Source organism: Convolutriloba macropyga, chromosome 9 (genome assembly GCF_964194025.1).
Source record: "Convolutriloba macropyga chromosome 9, txConMacr16.3, whole genome shotgun sequence".
Classification (NCBI taxonomy): Eukaryota; Metazoa; Xenacoelomorpha; order Acoela; family Convolutidae; genus Convolutriloba; species Convolutriloba macropyga.
The window spans coordinates 30806268-30819342 of NC_134476.1; the positions used below are offsets into that span (position 1 = coordinate 30806268).

Genomic DNA, 13075 nt, shown 5'->3' on the forward strand with positions numbered 1-13075 from the left:
TCCTTGTTTCAATAGATTGGTTTTTAAATCCATTCACTCACTGAATTACGCAAGATAGTGGATACAGTCAAAGTCAAAAGAGCAAAATCAAAAGAGACAGGATAAACCGATAAAGCCCGGTCATTAAGTCATTGACAATTAGGGTATCCAATTTCACTAGACTGTTTGCTAGCTAACATTGGTATTAATCTTGTTAGCTTTCAGTTTTGAAGTTTAATTACGTATAGTTTTAGAATCCAACTGAAACTGCACGCCGAATTAGAACACTTTTTGACACTGAAAAACAAACAGAAAAAAATTAGGTCAATTTATCTCTTCTTTTTTTCTTTTTCTGTTGCAATTCCGATCCGATGTGCATCAAGCGTGTCAACGGTGGTAATTTTCCGGCAATCTGCCGGCTATGTTCGAAGTTTTTGATGTTGTTCGACTTGTTTCAGAGCAATAGAATTGGCGTGAGTGCTCTACATGACATATCATTTCTGCATCAGCTTCCTCTTGACCCGTCATTCCCAAACCCATCTCTCGCAATCCCGCAGAATATGGCTTCTCAAGTTAACCCAGTTCTTAGCGCTCAGCCAAATCCTGTGGATACCTCCAATTGCATAGCGACACCACAGTCAAGTAAAATAACAACTGGTATTGTCGATAAAGGAGTGGCTGCTTCATTGTCCAATCACAGTGTAGGACGATCTCATACTGGCAGTCAATCAAATGTTAATACAGCTATTAATCAGCGACACGGTGCAACAAAGGGTCTTGCTGCGTTAGCTATTGGGGATATTTACGGTGTTCAGCAGTCTGGGGGTATCAGTGGAGGAATGGGAGAAGAAAACAGTAATGAGATTGATAGGCAGTCCAGTTTCACACGCTCAGAGCATCCTCATTGTTAGTAGTTGCCGATCCTTGGAAACCTAGCTAACATTCTAGTTTAACATTTGGCATGCTTTATAAAATTTCTTTATAAGTTGCCACTATAAAAACTTGAAAATTAAGCCAAATGAAGTATTTTTAGTTATGGTTAATAGCAGTGTCAACGATGCAGTCGCCACTAAAATTGCGCTCCTCTAATTTTTTTCTCGGCAATTAATATTTGTGTTCATATTAGCGTATTAGCAACGGTCTCTGTTTGTTCAACCTAAGTTCGGTTTCTTGGCTCTTTTTGTAAAATTTGCGTTTTTGGAGTAGTTGCTCAGTGGAAAAATCAAAAGCGTACGCAGTAAGGTCGAAAAAGGAAATTGAGATAAAAACTTTTATATAATTTGGTATACTTTTGTAGCCAATGTTTATATGCAACGCTGTCCTCTAATCAGCTCCTGGCTTTGAGGTTCATTTTTCTTTCACCAATCATTAGATAGAAGACGCTGCGAGCAAACATCTTTGCTATTTTCTGATCTATCGATTTTTTGTACTGGAAAAACTTTCGATCTTTGAGTAATTTTGTTGTTCATTTTTTCATTGCCTATTAAGTTGCTTATGAGGGTTTTTACTCTAAATAAATTACCTCTTACCTTGACACATGTTATATAGGCTGGAATGGAGAAAAATTTTTGGTAAATAGTCCCATGAAAGTCCCTCGGATCGCTAATTGCGGGATCAATAGATTAAGTGCGGATTAATTGCTCACAAAAGAAGTTTGTAGCAATTATTAATTTCTCTCCAACGAAGTTTGTAGCAATTATATTGGTCCTGTTGGTCTTTTTTATGCGATTTTTCGCTTGACCGATTTTTCGTCTGACACATTTAAGTTTTCGTCCTCAAAAACCTGACAAACAGCGCCCAACGGACATTAAGTGCTCTTAGAGCCTTTCAGCTCACTAGTATCCAAGTATGCGTTTCGCAGAAGCTGTTTCGAGGAATTATACTTATGGTGTGAAGGGCGGTTCTTGAGGTTAACCCCCCACAACCCCCCACTCATCAGCCCCCATCTCACTTCAACCCCCCCCCCCCCAATTCCCCCTGCACATCGTTCAGGTCGCAAGGGCCCGGTGCAGACAAAAACAAGCCTCCCACCGTTGCCCCTCCTCACTGTCCCCTCATACACACCCCCTGGTGCACCCCTCCCCCGCATCGATCTCTTCATGGCCCTTCAATTAAGCTGAAGCCCGTCTCACTAAAACTTGCCTAGCTACTGACAAAGTCAACTGCTCGCCGGTCAATTGAGAGCAATTTGCCCGACGCTAGTCGGTCATGTTATTTTATTAGTCCTGCGGTCTGTTTTATGCGAAATTTCCCCTGACCCTTTTGACTTATCGTCCTCAAAAACAGGATAACAGATAACGACCGGAAGGCATTAAGTTCTCTTAGAGCTTTTCGGCTCTCCTGACTCTAAGTATGCGACTCACTGAAACAGTTTTACAGACAAATTTTTTGCGCGATGTGCGGTTCATAGAATTTAACCCCCCCCCCCCACATCACCCACTGACAATGTCGTTGCCTCATTGGGGTCGGGGTGCCCGGTTGTGGGCGTCGACCTGCCTTTCTTCGTTGTCTGTCTTTTGGTGATGTTTCTTAAAACCTTTGTCAATTACCTTTGTTTCTTCGTTTCCATTTGTCTTTTTGACTCCAAAATCTTGTGTTTTTATTCAATTTTTTTATGTTTACACTGATTATGACATTTTGCAGTAAATGCTAGGCGCTAATGTATGAATTTTATTGTTATCGATAACATTTTCGGGGCCTACCTAACCAACTCTGGCTGGACTGGTTTTGGGAAAACATGTGCTAATTTCACAGCTAGGCAAGTTAAAAGATCTAGAGTGGCTTTTATTTCACAAGATCTAGCAGTTTGGTCGCGGCCGGTGAACGTCCATGTCACGCGTCTTTAAGGCCAAATTCCGCTCGGAGTTAACTCCCCAACTACCCAAACGATATCGTTGACTTCAAGTTTTGATTCTTGATTGGTCAATTTCTTTCGATTGTTCAGAGGAGGCAAGTATTCTTGGGCCACCCTCTTCCATATTGCTTCCTGTCGTTGTCTGATCTGTGTCCAAGTTTTTGTATTCAAAGAGCGGTTTTCGTTACATACACAGGCTGGTATGTAAGGGAAGTCTCGGACAATCTGCAAGTGATTTGGGATTAGTGGATCCTCGATTTCGTTGTCGCTTCGGACGTGCGTCAAAGAGTGCGCATTTACTGAGCATTCAGTTTCATTTAACAAGGTTGTGAAGATGTCACAAGTCGATTTGGCGGAGCCCAGACTAAAAAGAAGAGCTCATTTTACTATCTGTACGAGCCTCTCTAATGACAATGTCGTTGCCTCATGAGGGGTGCTCGGTTCCAGGCGTCAACTTGTTTTTCTTTGTGGTCTGTCCTTCGGTGATGTTTATCAGGAAATCTCAGTCGATTACCTTCTTTTCATCGTTTCCACCTGCCTTTTTGTTTCCGAAATGGTATGTTCTGAATCAATATTTTTCATGTTCACACTGACTTTTGCGGAAATTGCTTAGCGCCAATGTACGAATTTTGTCGGGAGAGACAACATAATTATAGTTTACCTAACATGACCTGGCTGGATTGGTATTGGGAAAATATTTGCTAATTTTACAGCTAGGCAATTTAAAAGATCTAGAGCGGCTTTGAATTTAAAAGGTCTGGTAGTTTGGTCGGGGCCGGTGAACGTCCATGCCACGCGTCCTAAAGGCCAAAATCCTCTCGGAGTCGACTCCTCCTCCAGTACCCAAACGACATCGTTCACTTCAAGCTTTGATTCTTGATTGTTCCATTCCTTCGGGCGTTCAGGGTAAACAAGTATTCATGGACCGGCTTCTTCCATTTTGCTTCCAGTCGTTTTCTGATCTGTCCAATTTTCGTCTTCAAAGAGAGTTCTCGTTGCACACACGGGCTGGTATGTTAGGGATGGCTCGCTCAATCTGAGAGTGATTTGGGGCTAGTGGATCCTCGTCTTCGTTGTCGCTTCTGACGTGCGTCAAATAACTAAATATTCAGATTTTGTTGTAATGGTTATGAAGACGTCTCGAGCCAACTTGGCGGAATCTAGATTCAAAGCAGGAGCTCGTTTTACCTGAAAGTCCTGACCACCCTCTTCCATATTGCTTCCTGTCGTTGTCTGATCTGTGTCCAAGTTTTCGTATTCAAAGAGCGGTTTTCGTTGCATACACAGGCTGGTATGTTAGGGAAGTCTCGGACGATCTGAAAGTGATTTGGGGTCAGTGGATTCTCATTTTTGTTGTCGCTTCTGACGTGCGTCAAAGGGTGCGCATTAACTAAGCATTCAGTTTCTGTTAACAAGGTTGTGAAGATGTCCCAAGATTCGGCGGAGCCCAGATTCAAAAGAAGAGCTCGTTCTACTATCTGTACTAGCCTCTCCTAATGACAATGTCGATGCCTCTTGAGGTGGCTCGGTTTGTGGCGTCGACTTGTTTTTCTTCGTGGTGTGTCCTTTTGTGATGTTCATCAGGAAATCTCAGTCGATTACTTTCTTTTAATCCTTTCCACGTTCCTTGTGGTTTCCAAAATCGTATGTTCTGAATCAATCTTTTTCATGTTTACACTCTCGTTTTTGCGAAGAATGCTGAGCATAAATGTATGAGTTTTATCGGTAGAGACAACATTTATATGGTCTACCTAACCTAACCTGGCTGGATTGGTTTTGGGAAAACATTTGCTAATTTTGCAGCTAGGCAAGATAAAAGATCTAGAGCAGCTTTTAATTCACAGGGTCTAGCAGTTTGGTCGGGGCCGGTGAACGTCTATGTCACGCGTTTTAAAGGCCAAAATCCTCTCGGAGTCGACTCCCCAACTACCCAAACGACATCGTTCACTTGAAGCTTTGATTCTGGATTGTTCCATTCCTTCGGGCGTTCAAAGTATACAATTATTCATGGACCATCGTCTTCCATTTTGCTTCCAGTCGTTTTCTAATCTGTGTCCAAGTTTTGGTCTTCTAAGAGGGTTCTCGTTGCACACACGGGCTGGTATATTAGGTAAGGCTTTGTCAATCTGAGAGTGATTTGGGGCTAATTGATCCTCGTCTTCGTTGACGCTTTTGACGTGCCTCAAAGGTGGCGCAATGACTAAATATTCAGCTTTCGTTGTATTGGTTGTGAAGACGTGCCGAGTCAAATTGGTGGAATCTAGATTCAAAACAGGAGCTCGTTTTACTATCTGTACGAGCCTCTTTATTTACAATGTCGGTGCCTTTTGAGGGGTACTTGGTTCGGGGCGTCGACTTGAATTTCTTCGTGGACTGTGTTTTGGTGATGTGCCTCAAGAAATCATACTCGATTACCTTTTTGTCGTTTCCACTTGCCTTTTTGTTTCCAAAATCGTGCGTTCTGCATCCATATTCTTTAAATGTTTTCAATGATTGCGAGATTTTTGCTGTAAATGCTTAGCGCCAATGTATGATTTTTATCGATGTTTATTACGTTATTGGGGCCTATCTAAGCTAATCTGGCTGGATTGGTCTTTGGAAAATATGTGCTAATTTCACTGCCAGGCAAGTTAAAAGATCTAGGGCGGCTTTAAACTCACAAGATCTAGCGGTTTGGTCGGGGCCGGTGAACGTCCATGTCACGCGTCCTTAAGGCCAAAATCCTCCTAGTGCACTCCTCCAGAACCCAATCGACATCGTTGACTTTGATTCTGTTATGGCCTGTTTCCATCGAGCGTTCAAGAGTAGGCAAGTATTCTAGGACCACCCTCTTTCATTGTTTCCTGTCGTTGTCCGAGTTTTCCTCTTCAGGTAAAATACAGGATGGTATTTTAGAGAAGGCTCGATCAATCAGTAATCTGGGGTTAGTGGATCCTTGTTTTTAATGTTGCTTCACCTGCGTCAAAGGGCGCACTTTAATTAAAGATTCCGTTTCTGTGATAATGGCTGTGAAGACATCCCAAGTCAAATTAGCGGAACCCAGATTCAAAAAAAGAGCTGGTTTTACTGTCTGTACGAGCTTCTAATGATAATGTGGATGCCTCTTGATGGGTTAGGGTGCTTGTTTTGCGGACGCAGACTGGCCTTACTTTGTGGTTTGTCTTTTGTAGATGTTTCTCAAGACATCTTAGTCGATTACCTTTATATCATCGTTTCCACGTGCCTTTGGTTCAAAGATCGTGTTTTGAATAATTTTTTTGTTTGCACTGGTTATGACATTTTGAGGTAAATGGTAAGTGCCAATGATTGAAGACTATTGATGTCGATAACATTCTCGTGGCGTGCTTAACCTAACCAGGCTGGATTAGTTTTGAGAGATCTTGTGCTAAATTCACATCTGGGCGAGTAAAGGACCTGGAGTGGTTTTACTTCAAAATAGCTATCAATTTGGCCGGGGCCTAACAACGTTAATGTCACGCGTCCTAAAGGCCAGATTCCTCTCGGAGTACAATCCTCCAGTACTCAAACGTCATTGTCCGTGTCCAAGTTTTCGTCTTCAAAGAAGGGTTCTCGTTGAATACACAGTCTGGTATGTAAGGAAAGGCTCGATAAATCATAGTTATTTGGGGTGAGTTGATCCTGGTTTTCGTTGTCGCTTCTGATGTGCGACCAGGGTCGCGCAATAACTAAACTTTCCGTTTCTGTGATAATGGTTGTGAAAACATCCAAATTCAACTTGATGGAACCCAGTTTCAAATGGAGCTCGTTTTATCTGTACAAGCCTCTAATGACAGTGACGATGCCTCTTGTGGGGTGCTGGGTTCGGGGCGTCGACTTGTATTTCTTCTTGGACTGTCCTTAGGTGATGTGTCTCAAGAAATCTTAGTCGATTACCTTTATTTCTTCGTTTCCACGTGCCTTTTTGTTTCCAAAATCGTGTGTTCTGCATCAATGTTTTTTAAATGTTTACAATGATTACGACATTTTTGCTGTAAATGCTTAGCGCCAATGTTTGAAGATTATTGATGTTGATAATGTTCTTGGGGCCTACCTAACCTAACCGGGCTGGATTTGTTTTGGAAAATATGTGCTAATTTCACTGCCAGGCAATTTAAAAGATCTAGAGTGGCTTTTATTTCACAAGATTTAGCAGTTTGGTCGCGGCCGGTGAGCGTCCATGTCACGCGTCTTAAAGGCCAATTTCCGCTCGGAGTTAACTCCTCAACTACCCAAACGACATCGTTCACTTCATGCTTTGATTCTGGATTGGTCCCTTTGCTTCGGGCGTTCAGAGTAGGCAAGTATTCTCAGACCAGTCTCTTCCATATTGCCTCCAGTCGTCTGATCTGAAGTTTTCGTCTTCCAAGAAGAGTTCTCGTTGAATACACAGTCTGGTATATTAGGGAAGGCTCAACCAATCAGTAAATGATTTGGGGTTAGAAGATCCTCGTCTTCGTTGTCGCTTCTGACGTGCGTCAAAGGGCGCGCATCAACTAAACATTCAGTTTCTGTGATAATGGTTGAGACCATGTCCCAAGTCAACCTGGCGGAACCCATATTCAAAAGGGAAGCTCGTTATACCATCTGTGCGAGCCTCAATGACAACGTCGATGCCTTTTTTGGGGGGCGTTGTCTTGCTTTTCTTCGTGTTTGTTTTTAGGAACGTTTGTTTTTAATATTTTTTAAATGTTTACAATGATTGACATTTTTGCGGTAAATGCTTAGCGGCAATGTGTGATTTTTATCGATGTCGATAAACATTCTTGGGGACTATCCAAACTAACCTTGGCTGGATTGATTTTGAGAAAACATGTGCTAATTTCTCTTCTGGGCGAGTTAAAAAACCTAGCGGTTTTTAGTTTACAAGATCTATGAGTTTGGTCGGGGCGTTGAACGTCCTTATCACCCGTCTTAAAGGCCCAATTCCGCTCGGAGTTCACTCCTCCTGTACCCAAACGACGTTCACTTCAGGCTTTGATTCTGGACTGGTCCCTTTCCTTCGGGCGTTCAGAGTATGCAAGTATTCTCGGACCAATCTCTTCCATATTGCCTCCAGTCGTCCGATCTGAAGTTTTCGTCTTCCAGGAAGAGTTCTCGTTGAATACACAGTCTGGTATATTAGGGAAGGCTCCACCAATCAGTAAATGATTTGGGGTTAGAAGATGCTCGTCTTCGTTGTCGCTTCTGACGTGCGTCAAAGGGCGCGCATCAACTAAACATTCAGTTTCTGTGATAATGGTTGAGGCCATGTCCCAAGTCAACCTGGCGGAACCCATATTCAAAAGTAAAGCTCGTTATACCATCTGTGCAAGCCTCAAGGACAACGTCGATGCCTTTTTTGGGGGGCGTTGTCTTGCTTTTCTTCGTGTTTGTTTTTAGGAACGTTTGTTTTTAATATTTTTCAAATGTTTACAATGATTGACATTTTTGCGGTAATTGCTTATCGCCAATGTGCGAATTTTATCGGTGTCTGGCTGGATTGGTTTTGAAAAAACGTGCGCTAATTTGTCTTCTGGGCGAAAGAAGACCTAGAGCGCTTTTTTATTCACGAGATCCTGCAATTTGACGGGGGCCTTCTGAACGTCAATGTTACGCGTCCTAAAAGCCGAATTCTTCTCCGAGACCAATCCTCCAGTACCCAAACGACATCGCTGACTTCGAACTTTATTTCTGGATTGTTCCATTTCCTCCGGGCATTCAAAGTAGGCAAGTATTCTGGGAGCAGCCTCTTCCATTATGCTTCCAGTCGTTTTTTGATCTGTCCAAATGTTCTTCTTCAAAGAAGGGTTCTCGTTGAATACACAGACTAGTATGTTAGGGAAGGCTCGCTCAATCAGATAGTGATTCGGGGTTAATTAATCCTCGTCTTCGTTGTCGCTTCTGACGTACGCCTTAACTAAACCTTTCGTTTCTGTGATAATGGTTGTGAAGAAATCCCAAGTCAACTTGGCGGAACCCAGATTCAAAAGAAGAACTAGTTTTACTATCTCTACGAGCCTATAATGACAATGTCGATGCCTCTTGGGGGTGCTCGGTTGGAGTCCTCGACTTGCTTTTCTTCGTCTGTCCTTCGGTTATGTTTCTCAAAAACCTTAGTCGATTACCTTTATTTCATCGTTTCCGCGTGCCTTTTTGGTTCCTCGTGTTTTGAATCCATATTTTTATGTTTACACTGATTGACCTTTTTGCGGTGATTGCTTAGCGCCAATGTATGAAGATTATCGATGTAGATAACCCCCCTTCACCGCCATCCCCTGCTCATCCTCCCACCCGTAACCCAGCGTTGTTGACCCCCGTGCCTCTCCCGCGCTCGCCACACGCCCCTTCTACTACTGACAAAGGCAACCGCGTGCAAGTCGTTTTAAAGCAATTCGCCCGACTTCAGTCCGTTATGTTTTTACGCTATTGTTGTTGTAGCCGTCCGGGGTCGATTTTGGCGTCAGTAGGTATGCCTTTTGAGCCCGAGCAAGGACGCGGCCTCGACAGGCAGCAACCATAAGCTGTCGATCGTGAGGTGGGTGGGTTTCTTCTTGCACTCGAATGGTTTTTTTTTATGTCATGCGGTCTCTTGGCAATCTGGGCAGACGTCACGCACTTCGGGGTCGATTCTTGACATGTACGAATTCAGTAACTTGCTATAGCCACTTCGTAGTTGGGCGAGCTTGACTCTGGTACTCCTGGGAAGCTTCTTCTCCGACTCGGAAATGGGGGGTGGCGGGGCATTCAGAACCTTGTTGTTGCGCATTTTTGAGATGGATTTCCTGACGAACTTGCTGTGAAGTATGATGTTGCCTGGCTTCAGCCATTTTGGTTGGCTTCTTTCCGTGGCACTTTCAACGTCGCTACCGAATTCTTCTGTCAGGGTCTTGCGCATGTCTCTTTCGCTAACTGAGTCCTTGATTCCATGGTTTGGATGGTGTGTCGACTGTGAGGCCAAGAGATGTTGTGCTGATAGAAGCTGGCAGTGGTCTCGCACGGGTAGAATCTTCGTCTCGTTGTGAAGATCGTCTTCCATTGTCATCCGCGTGCAGCCGGTGGCGATTCTCAGGGCAGAGTTCTGGCATCTCTGGATTTTCTGCCAGTGCGAATCGGCCAGACCAGGGGACCAAACGGGAGCCGCGTAGTTGATGATGGCTCTCCCTGTAGCCTTTACGCTATTGTCGCTGCCCGTGATGAAATTTGGCACCTTAAATAATAGCGGGAATTGGTGACAAATTATTGATTCTAATTGAAACCCAAAAGTGCGTAAGTTTCATGCGTAAGTTTTCAACAAATTTAATTACTTTTATGCGTGGCAGTTCGTATGGGCAGAGTGCTGAAACCTTATACATGTATCAGTTTCACTCGATTCCACAGTCTTGTGGCTATTTTCGTTCGGCTTTCTCTCGATCAATTTTTTTAATATTTTTCGGGAGCGCTGAAAAGCTCAAAATCGCAATTTTGTCCATCCTTTGATCCTTAGAAATTATCATCCGCGAGACGTCATGTTACACTCATTAGCAGGCTTTCCCCCCGAATTGCGTGATATGTATCATAAATTGCTGTCATACCCCAAATAACGCTTAACAGTATTGTCTTTTGAGCGCACACTCAAACCTTTCAAATTCATTGAAGGACTCCTATTGAATGGAGGCTGATAATCATACGGCTACGCGAGTAAAATGAAATGAGCAATTTGATTTTTTAAAAACGATGGTCTGTAAATAGTTATTAATTGCTCTCAAACGAAGTTTGTAGCAATTATATTAGTCCTGTAGGTCTTTTCTTATTTTTCGCCTGACCGATTTTTCGTCTGACTCATTTGACTTTTCGTCCTTAAAAACGGCATGAACAGGTAGCGCCCGGCTGGTATCAAATTTCGTTAGAGGCCCTTAGCCGCGTTTAGTATTCCTTCAAGTGCTAAGTGTAGTGAAACTACTGCGAAAGCCGTAGTTTAAGGTTGAAAGGTCATTTTTAGGAGTTTTTGAGCCCAAAATGTTGATAAATGTCTTTTGCAAGACGTTATTACTTTTTATGACCATTTTAAGAGCTAATGTTTTGGTACTCCAAACAAAACTCTCAAATTTATATTAATTTTCACAATTTTTTCTAGTTTTTTGAAAATTATAACTTTTTTGAGTTTTTTCAGCCCTAGTTGTCAAGGAACCTCCTCCAGAGTTCTATAAAAATTACTGCATAGTTTCTAGTGGTAGTGGAATGGTTTCAACTTCTTAAAATCGCAAATTTCAGCATTTTTTTGACAAAACGTGCAAATTTTTTCATTTTTTGACATTTTTTTCTTTATTCACGTCTTTCAACACGCAGGGGCCAGAAAACGTTCTTAGGGGTTTGACAATAAGGTACTGAAAAATTTTTATTGTCCATGGAATAATTTTCAACTTTTAAATATCACAAACATTAGCAATTTTTGGATAAAACGTTTTTCAATTTTTTGAACATCTTCGTCATTTTTTAGGCTTCTCAATCATCAAGAGCCATGGAACCTCCTCTAGGGTTTGATAATAGGTTGCTGCATGTTTTCCAGATGAAATGGAATGTTTTTCATGATTTTAACATCACGAATTTTGGCTTTTTTTTACAAAACTTGCAATTTTTTTCATTTTTTGACAGCCTCAGGGACACATTGGCAGCGGAATAGTTTTCAAATTTTTAATATGGCAACTTTTAATAAAACTTGCTATTTTCAGATTTTTTGTCGTTTTTTGGGTTCTCCGGCCTCAAGAGCCCAAGAACCTTCTCCAGGGTTTGATAACAAGTTACTGCAGAGCTTCTGGATGTAGTGGAATGTTCTTCAAGATTTTCATATCACAAATTTGGATAATTCTTAAAAATTATTTGCAATTTTTTTTAAGTTTTCAGAGTATTTTTATTTTTTTAAAAATTTTTTCCGGCATCAAGGGCCTCAGAATGGTTGATAACAGTTTCTGCATAGTTTCTAGAGTTAATGGAATGGTTATCAATATTTTAATGACTCGAGATTTAATAAATTTTTGATAAATTTTTCCAATCTTTCGGAAAATTATCATGTTTCAAAATATTGGATCTTTTTGAGCCAGTGATACTTTTAAAGGCTTGAAATAGGGATACTGTATAGCCTCGCGAGACAATGAAATGGTTCTGAAGATTTCAATATCGCGAATTTTTGCAAGATTTTCAAATTTGCAATTGTTTTCAAAATTTTCGAATATTTTTGTTCTTTTCTGAAATTAACGATGATTAGTGGCCAAGGAAACTTTTTCTCTTGCAGATGGGTTACATGGTTTTAAAGATTTTCTGCTTGTGAGATCTGGAAACTTTTGTGTTGAGTTTTGTACTTATCAGTTTTTTATTTAATTTTTTTCAATGCTAGAAAACTAGAAGTTGCGGTGTCGAATCTCATCCCGAAAAATACGCATATCTCTCTCTCTCTATCTCTCTGTTAGTTGGAGTTTTTTTCCTTCTCTTTTCTTTCGGGTTTCATCTCTCACTCTCTCTCTCTTTCCTTTATTTTTTGTTGATGCCGCACATCAGCTGCTGTTATGTGGTGAGATAGCATCTATTACCCTCACTAACGCTGAATTATAGTTGCAATGAATGTTATCATAAATGACATTTTTAGCATTTTTATGATATCATTGTTAATTTCTCTCAAACGAAGTTTTTGTCAATTATATTAACCCTCTTGGTCTTATTAGTTTTTTCGCTTGACCGATTTTTGGTATGACCTCTTTGACTTTTCGTCCTCAGAAACCGTATAAAGAAAAAGTTCCCAGTGGGCATTAAGTTCTCCTAGAGCCTTTCAGCTCACTAGTCTCCAAGTATGCGATTCACATAAACTATTTTGTGGACTTAAAATTATGGTGTGAAGGGCGGTTCTTAGAGATTGACACTACAACCCCCCAACAGCCCCCACCCCTGCACATCGTTCAGGCCGGAAGGGCCTCGTGCTGTCAATTATTCCCCGACCAACTGTTGACCTAATGCTGGTTCATTTTAGCTAAAGCTGTCCTCACTGAACCTTGGCTTGCTACTGACGAAGTCAACCGCTGGCCGGTTGTTTGAGGGCGATTGGCTCGACGTTAGTCCATCTGTATTTTTTGCTGGATAGTTTCCACGCATCGTTTGACTTTGTGCTGGGATAAAACTTTTCCCTCTACATTCCTTCTGTTTTAACTATTGTATTTAATTGCTCTCGAACAAAGTTTGAAGTATTTGGTATTCCTTCAAGTGCTAAGTGTAGTGAAACTACTGCGAAAGCTGTAG

The 13075-nt window shown here is 41.7% G+C and overlaps 1 protein-coding gene across 4 annotated transcripts in view; it reads left to right on the forward strand.

Moving 5' to 3' along the window:
- The window catches only part of LOC142345726 (uncharacterized), an 81350-nt gene that overhangs the window by 24895 nt on the left and 43380 nt on the right, over positions 1–13075 (forward strand). For all 4 annotated transcript variants that reach the window (XM_075398009.1, XM_075398010.1, XM_075398011.1 and 1 more), the window contains exon 3: positions 438–885. In XM_075398009.1, coding sequence (XP_075254124.1) covers positions 438–885 — 448 coding nt within the window. The remainder of the gene's footprint in view (positions 1–437; positions 886–13075) is intronic.